General features: G+C 39.5%; 1 protein-coding gene across 6 annotated transcripts in view; it reads left to right on the forward strand.

Annotated features, from left to right (window-relative positions):
- The window catches only part of AMBRA1 (autophagy and beclin 1 regulator 1), a 124,778-nt gene that overhangs the window by 42,683 nt on the left and 63,108 nt on the right, over positions 1 to 18,987 (forward strand). For 4 of the 6 annotated variants that reach the window (XM_085224716.1, XM_085224711.1, XM_085224714.1 and 1 more), the window contains 2 exons: positions 8,443 to 8,526; positions 9,023 to 9,123. In XM_085224716.1, the coding sequence (XP_085080842.1) occupies positions 8,443 to 8,526; positions 9,023 to 9,123 (185 nt within the window). The remainder of the gene's footprint in view (positions 1 to 8,442; positions 8,527 to 9,022; positions 9,124 to 18,987) is intronic. The other 2 variants (XM_085224712.1, XM_085224715.1) reach the window with 1 other exon arrangement.

Raw genomic sequence — 18,987 nt, forward strand, 5'->3', positions numbered from 1 at the left:
TCTTAATTTAAAATATTTTTTCTTATATTTTCTAGAAAGCTTGATGTGTCTTAGTATCTGAAAATATTAAGAACTGCTTGGAAGCAGTTGTGTTCTGAATTAATATTACCTGAGAAAAGCCTGAAGGGATGCACAGTGGCCATGGCAATGTGATCACTTAGTGTCACTTGGATAGCTCAGGCTTTTGACTCTTCTCTCAGTTGCTTGTCAAGGGGAACGGTGGAAATTGAGTGTGGAAAAGGAGTTGCATATCACAATGAAAAATTAGCGTGTAGTTTCCTTAATGCCCAAATGGAAAGAAATGTTTGGATGGTTAAAGTGAACGAGAGGAGAAGGGTTTGAGATTACCATTTACTGAAATATTTTTTTCCTTATACTTGTGAAGGAATTCCTTACTTGTTTTAAAATCCAGTTTTTGCCTTCTCAATCTGATTACATATTGTTTCTGGAAATGCAGAACTATAAAAGCACTAATCTGTAGAAATACAATCAGTTCACAACGTACCCGCTGTTTTCCCTGTCTGCTGTGCATTACTTTATTTCAGAGTGTTTTTTTTAATTCCTGTGACAGGAATTAAATCTGAATCTGAATTCCTTCAACTTCTGCAGAAGAAACTCTGAAAAGTAGGACTGGAGTTTTCTTGTCAGGAGAACAGGGAGTTTAGAAGGGCTGAAGTTTTTGTGAGATTCGAGATAAGTTTGGACCTTTTTGATCAGCAGTTCAGGACAGTATTTAAGAGCAATTCTGTTGAGAAAAGAGTAGGGAATCCCAGAGGTGAGGAAGAAGGCTACTTCGTAAGATGATTGTAGCTTAGCTGACCTCACCTCCAGGTGGATGGGATGCCAAATGTTCAGTTCTGATACAGTATAGTGAAGGTGAGTGAGAGAGATGACTTAACAATGATAGCGTTTTGGTGTGGTGATAGAAAAGTAGCATAGCTAAACTGCAAGGTTTGTAGCAGTGATTATACTTCTGTTTCTTTCTTACTGATGCTATTCTGATGTTTACATTTGAGGTTAACAAAACACTAGATAGGAGGTGGAAAATACATACGCACTTGTTGTTGCTTAAATGTTGGTGAAAAGAGTTTTAGAATCTTTGGTTCACCAGAAAGCTGCAGAAAGAACAGCAATTTCTTTCTGGAAGTCTTAGATGGAAAGTTTGTCATCTGTCTGTCCTACATGAGCGCCTACATGAGTACACAAGTACTACTCTTGTTAGCATTTTGTTACTTGAGTCCAGAGATAAATATAAAAAACAGGATTACTGTTTGTTGCATGTAGCTGCCTTTGTTGTTGTTTTCTTCCCACAGCCCATTTATCTATGTTTTTGGTGCCAACCGATTGGAACTTGATGGTCACATTTGTTGTTCTTTGCTCTGGTGTAGGTTTCTGTCACAGTTAGCACTAGGATGTTGCTTTTAGATACACAGCAATTTATGTTAATTATATTCATCATCTTAAACACAGTTGCAGGCTAAGAATGCTAACAAGTCCTGGATGAATGGGAATGATACTGAACCTACTCTTTGAACTTCACTTTTCAAGGATTAGTGAGAGTCTTAGTTTGGCTTGTGATCTGTTCGTAATAGCCTGCAGCTTCATTTTCCCTATTCTTTTTATCTTTATCTTTTGTGACAGTCTTTTATATTCTCCTTATCTTGGTCTTAATGTCTAATAATACTGCTTGGATGCAGTGACAGGCGATGACTATTTCCTTGCAGGAGCACTGCAGGATATTGCTAACCTCTCCAGCATAATGCTGTTTAACCAGTAAGTCAGATTCAGATTCCAGCAAGGCAAATGTCTTCGTAATGATGGTAAAGGAACAAGTGCTTCTTGGATGGTGTCAGTTGCCAGAAAACCTCTCATCATTTTCCACACTTTGTGTTGCCTGGGCTTCTTGAAACAGTCTTCACGTCAAGACTGGATCCTTCACCCTTCTGAGTTTTTCTGCAACTTAAGCTATTTAGAAGTTACATTCATTGTTTTCTTTTTGCATTTGCTTTCTGTCTCTGAAACTCTTAATTCAGACAAGGTCACCTGGTAAATGATGTCTGGTGTTGAGTGATTAAGGAAGCATTTTTGTTGCTGATATACAGAGCAGGCTGTGGTTAGCTTTCTGCAAACCCGTAGAACTGACAGTTGTGTTGTGCGATTATGTTTTCATTTCTATTTCTCTTGGAAGAGTAGCATAGTAATAGTCAATGTATTCTACTAAAAAAAAAAAAAAGCTAGTGCTTGCTTTTGACACTTAATTCCAGTACTGAAGTCCAATGGGGCAGCTGTTATGTGTTTGCTGTACAAAATATTGAATGAGCAGCAGTTGTGAAGTGATTAGATTTAGCTGTAGTGTGCTTTCACTACCCATATTCATGTTCAAGTGCTTGAAAATGCCCAGTTAAAGGGTCTCCAAAGAAAGGCAATTGTAATGTTAGGTGATCTTTTTTTCTTTTTTAATAAAACATTGAATACAGTTGTTTCCTCAGTACTCCAGTGTCAGTTCTAGGCTGTGGTGTAGGGATTCTCTACCTCTGTCCAGCCTCTATTTTCTAAGGATTCAATGTAGCTATGGAGTATGACACCTTTTAGGATAAGGTGTTATCTGTTTGAAAGTTCCACCACATAGTGAGGTGATTAGAATAGAGTCAACTGGAAACCTGCTCTGCTCCTGGATAAGAGGGCTTTGTTGTGATTTGAAATTAGTGTTTCTCTGAAGCAATTAATCCTCAGTGTTCAACAGGAAAGTGCTGCTATTTCTCTTGACCGAGTGACAAATCCTCTCTTATGTGATGCTTATCTGAAACACTTCATCCTCTGAAGTGCCATTTTTAATCTTGTAAATACATTTCCCTCAGAATGGACCTTTAAAAGGTAATCAAGGCTGGAGGTTTTGTTTCCCTCTAGACAGGAGAGCCATTAGTAACACAGCAATCTACGATACCATTGCTGTTACTAAGTTTTAGTTGATAAGTAGATGTGAACACCAGAGAAAACTTTTCTTGAAAAAACTGCTTGTTTTGACTGATATTTAAGCCTTCAGAAGAACATAAGAAAATGGAAAGGCACTATGTCTTGAGTGACTTACCTAACTTCTTCATCGATTACCTCATTAAGTAGCTATGTAAATAATCTCTTCTATTCCTTACCTCTCTAGATGGGCAGCAGTGCTGTTCTTTCATGTTTTTATTCTTCAATTTTGTTGGACTTCTGATGTTACATTTGAGAATCTGTTCCATGGTCCAAATACACTTAGTGCCAGGAAAAGCTTATAGGGTGGTGTATGCCTCTTTTTGCTTAATTTTTCTTGGTTCTTGTTCTAAGTACTTCTTTTGTTCTAAGTACTTGGTAATGGTCATACCTTACAAAATCAGGTAGAAAAGATTATGCTTTTAATCTTTGAGATTGTACATTCATTTAAATCAAAGTTTTCATCCTTTTAAAGTCTGTGAATGTTGATATTTGTTACCTTTTTTAATATACCCAGTGTGTCATACTTACCTATTTGTACCTACATATGCCGGAAATCTCTACTCAGATATTGTCTTGAATCTTTTCTGTTAAACGTGTTCCTGTTTTTAGGTAAGATGCTGTGGTCCTCAGTCATAAGTAGGATGGCCTTCTTTTTCTGGGTTGAGTTTACCCATTTCTCAAGACTTAAGAATTATGAGTAAAATAGCATCTGTAGGGTGGAAACTGTAAGCTTTTAAGAGACCAGCCAACCTCATTGATCCAGAACATGTTATTCCAGCTACCATGTCTTTCTGCAGAGTTACAGCAACTTGCATTGTGACTTTCATCTTCTAAGATATGTGTATCTTACTGAAATATTGAGATCGTCAAGGTTTTGTTTATGTTGTGCTTACCTCTCAATTTTGAGAGCTTATTTCCTAGAAATGCTTCTAGTTTTCTCAGTTTGCAGGAGATGCTCAGGATCTTGCAAGATCAGGCAGAAAAAAGCTGAAGTTCTAACATTTTCTGATGTCTTGATCTTCTCAGTTGTAAAAACCAGTAGTTAATTTACTGTCAGCTTGCAATGCTGCATATCTCTTACTCATCAGTAATGGTGCTAGGAAGTGGTTGACATGTTCTTAGAACCACTAGCAAACAAAATGTGCCCCCCGCTCTTTTTTCTTTGTACCTTTGATGAAACATAATGTGCTTTATCATGTTGTCCTATGCAGCTCTTGTGAGTATGTCCTTCACAGTATAAGTCATCTGTTTCCATCCAAATCCTCAAAGAATCCTGTGAACTATATGGGTTCTGTTTCTTCTTCATGGCCATTTTATTGACATTGTAAGTGTGCTCTCTCTAAAGGACCTGGGTGAGTTTTGGCCAGCCTCCAAAGCCAAACAGTACTTTTTGGTAACCTCTTCTGAGCTCTGAATATGGTCTTTATGCTACTCTGCTGATTCCTCTGAAGTAACCTGCTGCAGTCTTAGACAACTGCTAGGCCTCGTTTGAAGTTCTGACAAAGCTTTTCTTTGTGTTATATTAATGGTGTAACTGAATCCAGTGCCAACGCTTCAAGATATTTGTAGATGCCATTTTACCAGTTATATAGCATCAGAATGAAGTGCAGAAACCTCTGTAATAGAAATTGATTTAGCATTTTAAATTTGATCAGATGAAGCAGTGTAAAATGCCAAAAATATGGAACAATTGGCTTGGTTTGGCATAATTTGATTCTTTCATGCTTGTGTGACTTTACTGGTACTGGCTCTGATAATTAAATGGCTTTTTAAAATGGTCCTTGTTGACCTAATTCTGTTGGCAATGTAGGCAGTGGGAGTTTTAATGTTGACTACAAAGGGACGGCAGATTGCATTAGAATTCCATGCTGTGTGTTTAATTTCACTTCCTAATACAACAGTTTCTAAATATTAAAGATTACCATTGCCAAGATTGAAAAGCAAAACCTTTTTTTTTTTTCCTTTTTCTGATGATCTTGACTTCTGTATACATTGTTATTAATGCAGTAGCAGAGTTATTACATGAGAAAGAAAGCCTTTATTCTCCAAGCTCTAGAATGCATAGTTTAGCACCTATATATCTGTTTTCACAGCCATCATTTCCACTCCATTCTATGTACTTCAGTCAACCAGCAAGGAAAGTATCAAGAAGAAATCCAGTTTATATAAACTTTCATCCTTCTTCTGTTCCATAAGCTTTACAAGCCTTCTTGAATGTATAGGAACGTTCCTTTTTCTTTCTGCTCCTTGCTGTGTTAATGCTGTTTTTCTCCTACCAACTCTTACTCATCATGTTGCTGTTCTCAATTATTCCATGCTGGGATCTAAGCAAGTTATCTGTAACCTGAATTCTGGGCCAGGCCCTTTAAGTTTGTTGACTATTTCTTGGTGTTCGCAGTTTTCCTCCTCAGACAAACTAGTCTGGTTTTATTTCTTCTTCAGAAGTTTCCCTGTGCCATTTGCTTTTGCTGGTGCACTGAGAGCAGAGGATATTCCAAGAGACTTTACAACCCTGTTACAGCACTTGCCGTGACAAATTGGTTTCATTTATTTTTGCAAGGAAGCTGTTGGGTCGTTTTTCAGAGGAAGCTTATGAGTACAAATATACTGAGGGATTTATCTTTTCAGGTTATGTTAATTAAACTATCCACTGCAAATAATCAGCTGAATGAGTCTATAGGTAGTTGACATTAGGTAGGAAGTGGAACATGTGGTTTTTACTCCTACTTTAGAGAACTTTGTAGGAAGCTTTTAGTTTCTTGCAGAAGCGCTTCACGCTGGCACTGCAGTCAATCTAACATCTGCTCTCCTCCCTCTGTCAGCAGGCAGTGTGTAGTACAGAAATAACACAAAGTGCCACCCATCTTTACTGATCGGTAGAGCTTTTTATTTTCCTTTTTAGAAGGTGCAGAAATAATCTTCAGCTGGCACCAGAGTAATATCAGCTGTTCTAGCTTTACAGCAGTAGATGCTCAAAAACTCTTACATGACGTTGAGTATAGGAGTTTAGATATAAATGACTCTGTAAATTAGTGATTCAGAGTGATGTTTGGTAATATTCCCTTTTCACACAAACAGCTAAGTGAGTGTATCTTATGCTTCCATTCTGGTACTTGGAAATTTTAGCATTCTCACAGGATAGTCTCTTATTCTGAATCCTGTTGCATAAGTTACAGGGTAGTGGTAGTTAAAATGGTGGGGGGTTAAATTTTATTTATTTATTTTAATTTTTAAAGGAGTCTTAAAAGTATATTGCTTTATTCTGAATCTCTAGAGGCTGTCTGTTGTGATGAAAACTGAAGAAAATATAGCCTTTTTTTAACCTTTCTGACTTCTTGTATTGAGGGGCTTACGTAAACAGAGACAGTAAAGGATTTCTCCCATTTGAGTTCTCCCATCTTCCACTCCATTTCATCAGACAGCATGTGTCCTAATTTGTTTCTATGGAACTTTGGTTAGTCCCATTTTAAAACACCAGAGTTAGTTGCTTAAGTACTCTTGCTTTCTTCTGTGGGAAACTTTGCACCTTCACCTTTTTAAATTTGCTTGCAAGAGCTAGTTCCTCATTCCTTTTGAAGAGCCTGTTGCAGAGATTATCTGGGTAGTTATACAGCTGTAATCCTGTTGTTCCTCTTGCATTTATTTATCTGTTACAAGAGCATCTTGTGATTCCAGTAGATATCCAAAACAAGTACGGATCCTGAAAACCATTTGGCTTTTGTTCTCCCAGGGCTGCATATCAGCATAGTTTCAAAAACTACTACGTGACCTCTTTAGAAAAAAAAGAAAAGAAAAGAAAATCTCTATTTCTTGTCTGACTTTCACCAGCTCTTACTGTGTGGCAGGATCTGGAGCAGGATGCTTGCTGTCTCCTTTTGCCTTTTCTCTTTAGCAGGAAAAGTTGGAATGTCAGCACTCAGACTTCTCAATATTTCTTCTGTTATTGATCTGCTTCCTAATAGAGTGGAGGCTTCTGATAAAAGATCAGCAGCATCTTTTATTTTGCTGATTTCAGGAACCCCTGCTGGTTTCACAGAAACCTCAGGGAGAGGTGTGGCTTTGGCTGTGAACAGCAAATGCTGCTTCTGCAGCAGGAGGAGAAATTGATGCTTTGAGCTTTGATTTAGATTTTATTTTGGTGAAATAACGTGAAATGCTAATGAACTTTGCAGAACAACCTCTGCTCTTGTGTTCTTGGTTCCTCAAGTGTGTGGGAAACAGCCATGCAATGGACTTTCTTCTCAGCCCACATTTCTTGCTCACTGACTTTAAAAAAGCAAAATAAAAAAAGAAGAAAACAATCCCAACCACATGCACAACTTGCTGGAGAGGGTTAGGAATGCATTGCTAGTGTGTTACATAAGGAGTATTTAGTTTTTTAGTGATTCTAGGGGTTTGTAAGTAATATTCTCCCCACAGCTGCTTGGGAGGAGGGCAGTTAGAACTGCAGACAGATGGGGGTCTGGAATCCAAGGAGAACATACTGCTTGTGCAAAGTCATGCAGAGAGTAAATTTCTGAACTGAAAGCGTAAAGCATTGTGAAGATCTGTTTCAGAACTCAGCTCAGTGATGGAGTGTCGTTTTGTCAGGCACTCTGACATCTATGAATGCAGCGTCAGGAATTTTGCTTGCTGGAGGTCCTTCAGTCTTGGCTCCTGCTTGATGTGGGGTTGCTTTTATCAAAATCAGTCATGACTTTGTCTAGCTCTGGCTTGGGACTTCCAAGGATGGCAATTCCACACAGCAGCTCTGGGAGCCTTTTTTGTCTTGTACTGTTATGGGGAAGAAGGCTTTCCTGTACCTACTGTAGGACAAAAGTTTCTAAGCCCTTTCACCTCATTCTTTGAGGCATAGTCACTTGCTGTGAAACAGAATGAGAGGTTTTTGAAGAGGTATGGTTTTTCTGATACCACTTAACATTTCTGACTTCAAAGGAAAAGCTTGTGAAAAGTGAGATTTATTTTAAGTTGTGATGGCACTTAAGCTGGACTTTGAAGGGAGAGAGCTCAGAAGGAGTCTGCAGATGATGTTCCTTAGCTAGAACTTCTGGAAATGAACAGGTGAAATGTTACAGATGTCCTTGGCTAGAAGAACATTTTCTTCACGATTGTGGTGTGCTTGCTTTTGTTCTCATGGTCCAAATCACAAGGTTTCAGATTCATTTATTTGGACACTGACTTTAATTAATTGACTGTGATTTTGTTGATGCTTTTGAGACACTGACAAACAATGAGGAAACTGTGTATTAGGCAATTATATGCAAAGCTATCAGACATTTCTGGTATAATGAACTGTATGAATTTGGAACATAAGAAGCATACGACTTATGCAAGAGAACCATTAAAGCTCAGTAGTGTCCTCAAGATGACTAGTTGACATTGCTTTTTTTTTTTTTCCCTCCCCGTTCATGGAGAATACTTTATTACATTGTATTTTCAATGTGCAATTTTTTTGTTTTTCTTTTGCTGAAGGGACAACGGAGATCGATCCAGGCACCGAGCTCCCCGTAATGCCCGTATGTCCGCACCATCGCTGGGGCGCTTTGTCCCAAGGTAAGGGTTCTACTTGTAAGAATAGAAGGATGTGAAAATCCTAGAGGAGCTAGTTGCAGTACAACTCTATGGTACTTTCAGATTGATTTTCTTCTGCCAGGCTGCTGTTTTCTTGGCTGGGAATTTGTGGAACTCCTGAGATGGCATATTAGCATCATCACTGATCTTAGCGTTTCTTACCTGCATGTTTGGACATAATAGGAGGATAAAAAGAATCTGATGGGAAATTCCTAGTGAGACTTGCTGGTTTAAGATTAGGAAGCTATTGTGGGAGGTAAGGGATTTGCTTGATGGTGACTTCAAAGCCACATTGATCAGAGGAAGATCTAATCTGTAACTTGCCATTCATTTCAAGCAGTGAAGTGGCCTGATAAGCGGAGGAGTCCAAGTCTTCCTTCTGCTATAATGTGCTGAGATTTTGTCATGTTTCCTCAAAGCAATTGCTGTAACATACTGAGATGTGTCTTCAGGTACATTTACAGTCTCTGTGTTTCAGACGCTTCTTGCTGCCAGAGTATTTGCCTTATGCTGGAATTTTCCATGAGAGGGGACAGCCTGGTTTGGCCACTCATTCTTCTGTCAACAGGGTTTTGGCAGGTAACAAAGAGATTTCTTTGGTTTGAAGTTGTTGTTTATGTTATTGTTATTTTTTCTCATGAATCTGTGCAGAAGAAGACCCATCGGGAAAAGGCTGATTCCAACTGTTGATGTTTAAAGTCCCCTGAAACAAGAGAGAGGACTGTTAGGGCCTGATGGCAGCTTCCATTCCTCTTAGATGTGTTTGGGATTGTCAGCGTGATTTGGGGAGGGGTGCTGTTAATAATTGTCTTTGTTTAGCTTCCTTCCCTATTTCTAGATGTCTTTTACTTAACAACCTGACAGACTAATGATCAGTTTGCTGCAGGTCCTTCTAATTGAATTATAGGGTGCCTTGCTCATGTTCTGGCTGGCAAGATGCACACAAGACAATGCAGGATTCAATTAGGATCTTAATAAGTGTGCATTAAAAAGCTAGGCTGCCACCACATATGGTGCACAGGCATTTGGGAGCCTTGAAGGGCATGCAGAGGCGGGAGGGGTGTGGAAGGGAACAAGAGTTGACACACTCTTGTAGCTCATGAATGAAGTGGTTCTGGATGACATAACTCTTGAGGGTGCTCTTTTTGCTGATTCTGAGTTGCTCTGTAATTAACCCAAGTGCAGGGAAGGCATCTTGGAGCTTGAGGGAGGGCGACAGACAAAGTATGGACAGATAGGCCAGGATGTGCATTTTTCCTGTTTGAAGGCAATTTCATCACTGAAAGTAGTGCTGTAAGGGTCGCACAGACTCTTGAGAGACCTTTAGCTTATCCTAAGCTATGATCAGCTATGCCTAACCCGTGTTGTGTCTACACTGGAAATTTCCCAATTGTTCACGTGTGGAGCTGTGGTTTTTGCATGGCTCATTTTGTAAGACAAGGGTCTTGTCTTTGATTTCTGGCTCTTAAGCGCAAGAAACATCTCCTGGATTTTTGTCTGTGGTTGTTTTTTGTCTGAGTTAATGTATGGTTCATAGACCTTGTTGCAATAGATTAGGCTTCAAAGCACCTCCGCTATTTTTTATTAGGAAACAGTGGAATTAGCCTGAAGCTTTAGCTGACGCATGTACTTTCCTATGCCGGCTGCCTGTGTGGGCTTCGGTTGTTGGCACATGGAAACAGCACACTGGCAGATAATTACTTGCTGCCAGGCAACACTGCAGAGCTTTTCTGTAGCCCAGCTTTGCAGGGGACAGCTGCCTTCAACCCTCTTCCAGCCCTCCTCATAGTCTGCCTATTCCTTAGTGACTGGGAAGCAGCCTGGCTTCTTCTCCTTGCACGTTTTAGGGAATTTGAGCTTGAAAATGCGCATTTGCTGTTTGCAGCATGCATGCCAAGATTAACAAAAGGAGATGGAAGTTGTCTGCTGGAAGCTCCGTGATTACAAGACCAATCTTTTCTGTATAGTACTGTGCAGAATATACTTAGGAAATGTTTATTGGCTGCTGCAGTGTTCTGGTACTTCACACTGGAAATAGCTGGGATTCCAAATGAAGACTTTCACTGACTTAAATATAAAAGTAATTCTCCTAATGCAGCAATTCCTTGTCATACTTTATTTTCAGCATTCTGTTTATTTTGGTCTGTACCTACACTTTCAGCTTTCAAAATCTTTTACACTTGCGTTCAAAACCATGTGAATGTGTTACAGAAGCCAGGAAAGTTGAAGATGTAAATATTAGGTGGAGGTGTGAAGGATGAGAACTAGAAAACGAGGTGGCAGTTGTGGAATTGAGAATTTCTTGTGGTCATTAGGTCAGTCAGCAGCATTGGCATTTTTTGTACTTTATTTTGGGGCTGTTGAAAGTTGCATTGCAGACAGTGTGCCTTCTTTTCTAGTTACCCCTTGCCAAAGCGGTAGTTCTTTCTTCACTACCATAGTGAAAAAACTTATGAATACTTTAACCCTGGCCTGGCAATCACAGGTGAGGTTGCCAGGCTTGGCTGAGGAAAAATCAATCATCTTCCACTTAAATCAGGCTAATCAAAACTTCAGTGCCTTAAACTGTTTATGCTATGGTGCATCCAGACTATTACTTCTGATTTATTTTTTTTTTTAAATCCATAAATGCCAAATGTATTTCTTATGCAGCCACTACAGGATTTGAAAAAGATGCCAGAAAACAAATATCTAACCTGACAGCTTGCATAAAAAGCTGGCATAGACTTCTGTGGCCATGTGTTCATGGGAGCTCTTGATTACTCTTCTCCAGTCCCCTGTCCCATTTATTGCTGTATGAGGAGAGGAAATAAAAGAAGCAGACAGATCATAAGGGTTTGTGTTTTTTGTATTGTACTGACTAAATTTCTTAGTGTCAAATTTCTTACTGTCAAGTTCTGTCCACATTTACTTTCAGATTTCTGCTTTATATGAGCAACTTTCTCTTCTTAAATGCTGTTCTTCTGCAACTCTTAAAGACAGTAGTTCCATGCTAGGAGAGAGTGTCTTGTGAATAAATGCAGTCTTTAACGAACTGCCCGAAATAATGAGTTATCTAAGCAGATGGGCTAGCTCAACAACCACACTGTGGATTTGACAGCATGGCATTGTTGGCATGGGAGGTCTTATAGATGTCAGGCAAGGCTTAGGTCAGGGTTAGATACTCTTGTACTAGTAAGGGACATGCAGCCGTCCCCGCTCCAAAAACATTTCCAGGTGAAGGTAGCAAAGGACAACAGATGGGTAAAGCAGATGGGGGCTCAAGGTGGGGGGAATTAAAGGGTACTAGTCAACATGACAGATATTCATGCCAGCAACCTAATTTGCATATAGCATTGGAACAAAAACAATTCCCTATAGCACCATCCTTCCCCAGTCATCTACTGGTGCAACATAGATCCTTACGTTAGCAGATACGATACACTACATCACTGTGTTTTGTGGCACCAAGTAAAACACTGTATGGAAATCTATTACATCAACATTGTTACCTGTAGCATTCAAACTTGTAATCACACCAAAAAGTGTTGGTAGTTTGACAAGTTATATTTTCCTGTAAAGTCTATGTTGATTGGCAGTAATTACACTGTCCTCCTTTAATCCTTTATTAACTGAGTCTTATATCAGCTTTTTCATTATTTTGTCTGGAATCGATGTCAGGCTGACAAGACTGACATGTCTCATCCTATTTCAGCCTTTTTAAATACTGATATAACACAAATTTTCAGTCTTCCACATTCTCATTTTATTTCAAGACTTATCAAAAATCTGGGAGTTCATTTGGTAGCTCTTCTGATACTCTTGGTAGTGTGAGCTGTAAGCTGCCCTTTGGACTCTTCTCTCTTTATTGAACTGACATAGATGATGGAGTTATGGATGTCTCCTTGGAGACCATACAGTGAAAACTAGTTGGAATTTTTTTTTAAAGAGTCAGTGAAAGCGATAAATACATTTTGGCTTTGTATTCAATAGGACTGACCTATTTCATGTGATGGACTACACTGTCTTGGGACTGTTTGTCTTCTAGTCTAACCAGCAGAGTGTGTTTTTTCTTTTTGTTCTGATAGGCACTTGTGCCTCCCATGAGAGACCAAAGAGCCATTCTGCAGGATGAGGTTACACGTTTCTTAATGGGAGTTAGTGCTGTGGCAGAGTTCAGCAACATAACATGCCTGGCTTCGGATCAAGGAAGACACAGCTCAGTGTTGTTTACCACCTCCTACTGCTTTTTTTTTTTGTTGTTTTTTTTTATGTTTTTCCTTGAGGCTGAGGACTTCTGTCTAGTATTTTGTTTGCAGATTTCTTCATCCTTAGTCATACTGTGAGCAGGACAGTAAGTAGGTTGAAAACCAAGTCATGGATGGTTTTTTGGCATCTAATTGTAGTCAAATGTAGGTCCTAATATGTTATTAAAAATGAGTAAATATTTATATTCTTTATATTTAAATACAAGTCCCCTTCATTCCTACTGAAGTGCTTCTAGCCTCTTTTGCCTGTGTGAGTTTTTCCTTTAGGCTTTATAGTAATTATTTGACTATTTCAGGATGGACAAAGACATGCAGGTATTACAGTGAAATAAAGGCGGCACTGGTTTCAGTTTAGTGCAAACTCAGAGGAAGAAAATCAGTTTTTGCCAAGGAACTTTGCAGGGAACCCTAAAAATGGACACAGATGCCGGTTTGTTGATGTTCCTGTTAATCAGCAGGAGATCTTCATATGAAATTTTACTAGAAATGCTTCTTTCTCACCTTGCCTTGGTTTAATAGACAACTTTCAGTTATGCGCATCTCAACAAATAAAAGATTTTTTCAATGTGTGGATACAGACTGTGTTTGTGTGTTCTGACTTTGCCACCAGACTTTATCTACTGAAACGCAATTCAGCACAGTTGCTCAAAGTTCTCCATCTCATGGGGAAATCCACACTCAGAATAACTTAAGGGCTGAATGGCCCTGAATGACAATCTACATTTACAGGTTTTGAGTGTTTTCCTTGCTATTTTAGGGTAATAGATTCAGACCAGAGACTAAACACACGTTTGCAAAAAATAATCTTGGTATTACATATTTTTCCATAACTTATCCCTGTTCAGTACATAACTTACTACAAGAGTGCTAATGGTGCAGTTTTGGATCTCTCTATTTAGGTGCCAACAAAGCAAATCTCTTGCAGTGGAATAGGACTGAAGCTGTAGGTGAAATTGGTCGTCTTAAACTTAGTAGTATTGTAATGTTGACAGCTGCCTTTGATTTGGGTTGTTGTACTTCACATATAGTACCCAGATGATATTTTCGCAAAATCACATAAACTGTCCCATTGTTCAAAGTTAGTATCCCTGGGAGAATTCCAGGTTGTATGTCTTTGAGCGATGCAGAAGCTCAGCTCCTGGTTTCTGTACTTCTGCCAGAAACTATTGAGGCACAATAGCTAGAGCATTTGAAGTTTTGCTTAGATAAAAATTGGCTAAGATGGTGTGTAAATATTGTCTTTTCTCTGTGACAGGAAGATTTGTATGAGGTCGTGATAGTTTTCCTAATAAGAATTAAGACAATGACCCAATGATGTCTCCTACTATGTGTTCCCAATCTGTTAGCACTATAGCTGTGTTAAGAGCTCACTTGTTCAAATACAAGTGAATGACTCTAACTCACCATGAGTTAAAATGGATGTTGATGAGCCTCTGACACAGACTATTAGAAAGAGTATTTGTTGCTGCTGCTACTAGAATTTACCCAGTAACCTTTCGTTTATGCTCTAATGGTAAAAGTGATCGTGATAAGAGGCTGCTTTGGTTGCCTTGGAAACAGTACTGCAGTTAGATTCTCCAGTTCCTCTGGCATCACAGGTGTGAATGCCTCCCATAGCTAAGTTTTCTTGACCTGTGTTCTGTTGCTTCCAAGTGTCATAATGAACTGTGAATTCTATTCTGAGGTGCCCTCACCTTTTAAATGTACTTGCAGTAATCCAGAACTGTACAAGGTAGAACAGAAATAGATGACCAAACTCTAAAAGGTCATCAAGAGTTGATTGGAAAATACTTCCTTCTTGTTCCTGTACCCCTGTTTTTCTCACTGTTAGCGGGTGTGTACTCCACTTTCTCTGAGAAGAATGTTGCTCAATTCCTCAAAAGCACGCTTTTCACTCCCTGCTCTAGCTACTTTATACGTCTACAGTTCAATGCTACAGCCTCTCTTCTTTATATTTCTGGGTGAGAGGCTGTATTTCCACAAAAAAATGTAAACAGTTCTCTAATCTGTCATGAAGGTGATAGATATCTACAGGTCTCCAATTAAAAAAAAAAAACACTGAGGTATGCTTTAAGCTTCTTACGTTTATTGGCCAGTGACAAGCCTGTAGAGAGACCACAGAGAATGAGGTGACTCAAAAGGCTCACATCTTTTCGTGTTAAGCAGTACCCAACAGACTTGTAACAGAAGCAGAATGTTATCTATGTTCGTTGACTGTGTTGTTCTACAGATCTGTCTATTGTGAAAAGGAGTAGAAGATCAGGATGCTCAGCCAAATTCATGGAGTTGTCTTAGATGAAAAGGCAGGAGCAAGCTAACATAAAAAGCCAGTGATGAATGTCTGTGAGTGAACTGTATCTTAGTATTAGATCCAGCATTGACTTCTCCTTTATAGATTCTGCAGCACTGGCTGCAATGCCTTACCACTTCAGGACTGTGGTCAGAAAACAAACTTTCTGGTAAATATTCTTCAAATGAAATCCCTCTCCCAGAATGTAATCGCTAAAGAAAAACAAACTTAGAAACCAGCTGGTATTATGTAACTTTTTGTGGCTACACAGGGGACATTTAGCTATATTGATATCTATATATATATAGATGCTATATTTAGACCTTACAGGTTTATCTTTATTGTACATCAGTCGTTTCTTACTGTTTTGCAAGACACCAGTGAACTTGTTCTTCCCAACTCTTGTGCCTTAATTGGCAGTCCAGCAGCTCCTTTCTCATGCTGTAGTCTTATCATACATTTATATAAAAGAAAAGGTTGTGTATGTTGTTCCTACTTAGCCTTTTCCTCCCATCCAAATTGTCAGATTTCATGATGAAGATCCATGTGGTTACTCATTCATGTTTTGGTATCAGCCTCTACCGTACGATGTCACATACAGAAAGTATAGGCAGCAAGAAAGTGTCAGGGTGTGTTGTGTGCTGGAATGGAAGAATGTTAATCTGACTGTCTGCTCGTAACACCCTGCTTGTTCAATGCCTCTGTTCACTTGCTTCTTCCATTTAGAGGCAGAGGTACTCTGTGGGCACAGAAACTTCTGCGTTGCCAGCTGTGAACATTTACAATGAGGTGTTTTGGTTGGGGTATTAAGAATACAAAGCTTTTGAGACTGAAGGGCAGAAGGAACGAACTCGCATCAGAATAAAATGAATAATCATTTTAGGAGAAACCTTTGCTTGATTGCAGAGACCAGAGTAGTCTTGAGGCTCATACGCAGTCTCTAAAACCAGTTTAATTTCTAAAATAAACTTGTAATAAAATATATGTATGTCATTGTTTTTATACAGTAAGAGCTGCCTCTTCATGCCCAAGCACAGGACATGTTAAAAATGGCTTTTAAATACTGCAGAATAAAGGTGCAACCGAAGAGTCAAAATAGTGCTATTATCATTTTAAAGCTTGCTTTTGCTTAGTCCTTTTTGTTCTTGTCTTCCCTTTCTGTTTTTTGCACCTTAACCTGCAGTTCATCTCAATCTGCTAAGTGGGAATGTGTTAATTGATAGGGAATATGAGTCAGTTGGAAATGAGAATCCACAGCTTGCACTGTAGGGAGTACTTACACTGTAATTCTTTGGTCATCTGACTTGGGAAACTAAGCTTCCTATACAGTTAGAGAAGATTTTGCTCTGATTCATCATCTGGAGGGAGCTGAACTTAGGTGCTTTAAATCCTATGTGGAGTTGCCAGTGTATTTATCACTGATTAAATAAGGAACTTGGGAAGAGTACCCTTCTATTGTGGGTACCTTTAGATGCCTGAAATTAGGCTGGTTGCATCCTGCCCTGACAGCTGGGTGCAGAAAAAAATATCTTTAAGAGAAGTGGAAGGGACAAGGTGAAAGCATTAGAGGTGGTATAACAAACTAAGAAAGAAGGAACCACGAGAGGAGGAAAAGCAGCAGCTGTTTGGTTTGTATGGAGCATGCTCCTTTGGGAATTGCCTTGCTTCCAGAGGGTAAATACTACTTGGCAGAGTGGCAGTGCCAGGAAATTCAGCCTACAATGAGCAAGAGAATCTCCAGAGATCCTTTCCGTCATTGACCTTCAGAGATTCTCTGAATCGTGGAGTACACAAGAGCAGTGAAATGATGTTTGGGCTCACTGTATGTGGGAATGGAGTTCTATTTGAAGGAGTAGGTACAGCTGCTTCTAGTTGTATGTACTGGGATATCCTGTTGTAAGACATTGATGACTCCAGAGGACTTCTGACTCTTTCAAGGATTGTCTGAAGGTGCGAGCCTTACTGGAGAAAGCTGTGTTACTGGCCTTCTGTGGGGATACTTATTTAGTGCCAAGAGTCTCATTTTCCTTTTGGTAAGCTGAACCAAAAAGCCTAAAACCGTTCAATCCCCCACTTACACAGCATGTGTCTATAGGAAAAGGTGGTGTGGATTAGCTGCTATATGTTATAAGCATAACTTACAATTTTATTTGCAAATGCAAATTAAAACAAGAACAACTTTTCCAGTCAGAGTGAGTGCAGACCCCTTTGTCTTACAGGATATGCTTAATGAAGAGTTAGGTGTCAGGGGATTTTTGGCTAGGATCTGGAAATGTGCCTGCACTGAGATTAGCAGTAGTTGAGATGATCTGCATTTACTCAAGTGTGCCAGATGTTGTCTGTGACTGGCTGCATTTCAGGAGTTGTGGAGATGTTTTTGATGTGTTGTCCTTGGTTATGCTGCCCCAGGAGAGGAGTTTTTGCTTCAGAAATGCTTATGGCTTTGTCCTTCCCAATCCTTCATAGGAGAAGATTCTGCTAAAGGGTTATGAGGTCCCAAATACAGAGCCCTAAAGTGCTAATTACACTTTTGCCATTCTGTTAGAGGGATGATTACGATGATTACATTTCCCAGAAGAGATGAGGGATGCAATTGTACTGTTATTGTTACCAGCCCTGGTACACAGGCCTCCATATGCGTTTTTGGAAGTGCGTTTCAAACAGGAACAGTATGGTACTCAAATCCCCGAATTAGACTGAAACAATGGGGAAGATTTCGGGCAGTTAAAGGAAGCAGCTTTTGTGCTATGACCCTGGGCCGGAGGCAAGATGTACTTCAAACGAGCCAGCTGTTGAGTGTGGTTCATTGTTACTGGTCTGTTGCTGTTGGTTGTTCAAAGAATCAGTCTGCATCTGATTGCAAGCAGTAAAATTGGACTTGTGGTAATCTCTGTTGATTTGGTGAATAGATCTTTCCCGCATTTGCTTTATTCCCTGTGATGATCGAGGGGAGCACGAATTCCTGTAATGATTATGTAGCTCTAAAACCTTGCAATAAAACAGACAATATGAAATTGTTGTCTTTTTATGTGGTCTTAGTACCACTATTCTAGGTGTGTGCAAATCTACTTAACTTTTCTCTGCGCTTTAGAAGGACTCAAAGTAGCTGAAGAAAGAATCTGCTGAGGAAAACTTCAGGTGCAGAGTGACGTAACCATAATGAACTTAGCTGAACAAAGAAGTAGTGGGTAATAGCTGTTTGATTGGTCTAGATATACCAAAGTGGGGGAAAGGTTTCTGATAGAGCACAGTTTAGAGACAAAAGGAATAAAAAAAATGCAGACTAATTTAGAGTGGAAACAAACAGCAGACATTGGGTATTGGTAGAGTTGGGTTTTCTGTTTATTTCTCAATAAAATTCACCACCTACCTTTTGGCAGTTAATTGTTGAAACGGTTCGGTTTTTTTTCAGTAGATGAAGTGTTTAACTAGCAGAGTTGTTCCCTGAACTCAGGGAGGAGTTTGAGAGTAGGAACTCTTCCCACAGTTTCTGGTCTATGTGATAGCCTCAACTAGATGTCTCCTATGACTCCAAGGCAGGAGGCCCCAGTAGCCTCATTTCACATGCTGTAGTCTGCTCAAGTGCCTTGTGACAGAAGTGAGTACTGAATGTGAGAGAGCTTGTACATAATATTTGCTGATACAGGCCGGCCCTTCTTTTATTGTTTTGGTGACTGGAAAGCTAAAGCTGGCTTTGAGATTTAGAAAGGCAAGAAACGTAGCTTGGGAAGAAATGATGATGCTCTTAAAAATGAAGGGTGCTAGCTGATTCCTTTTGTATGCATTGTTAAAGTGATGAATTTCTAGATACCATTATATCAGAAGGGGTAAGATTTTGCAGAAGCGCTCATCATCTTGTGGGCGGTGAAGGCCCCTTGGGGACATGTCTCTTTGTGGGTGGTAAAG

The sequence above is a fragment of the Meleagris gallopavo genome, chromosome 5 (genome assembly GCF_905368555.1).
Source record: "Meleagris gallopavo chromosome 5, MGAL_WU_HG_1.1, whole genome shotgun sequence".
NCBI classification, from domain to species: domain Eukaryota; kingdom Metazoa; phylum Chordata; class Aves; order Galliformes; family Phasianidae; genus Meleagris; species Meleagris gallopavo.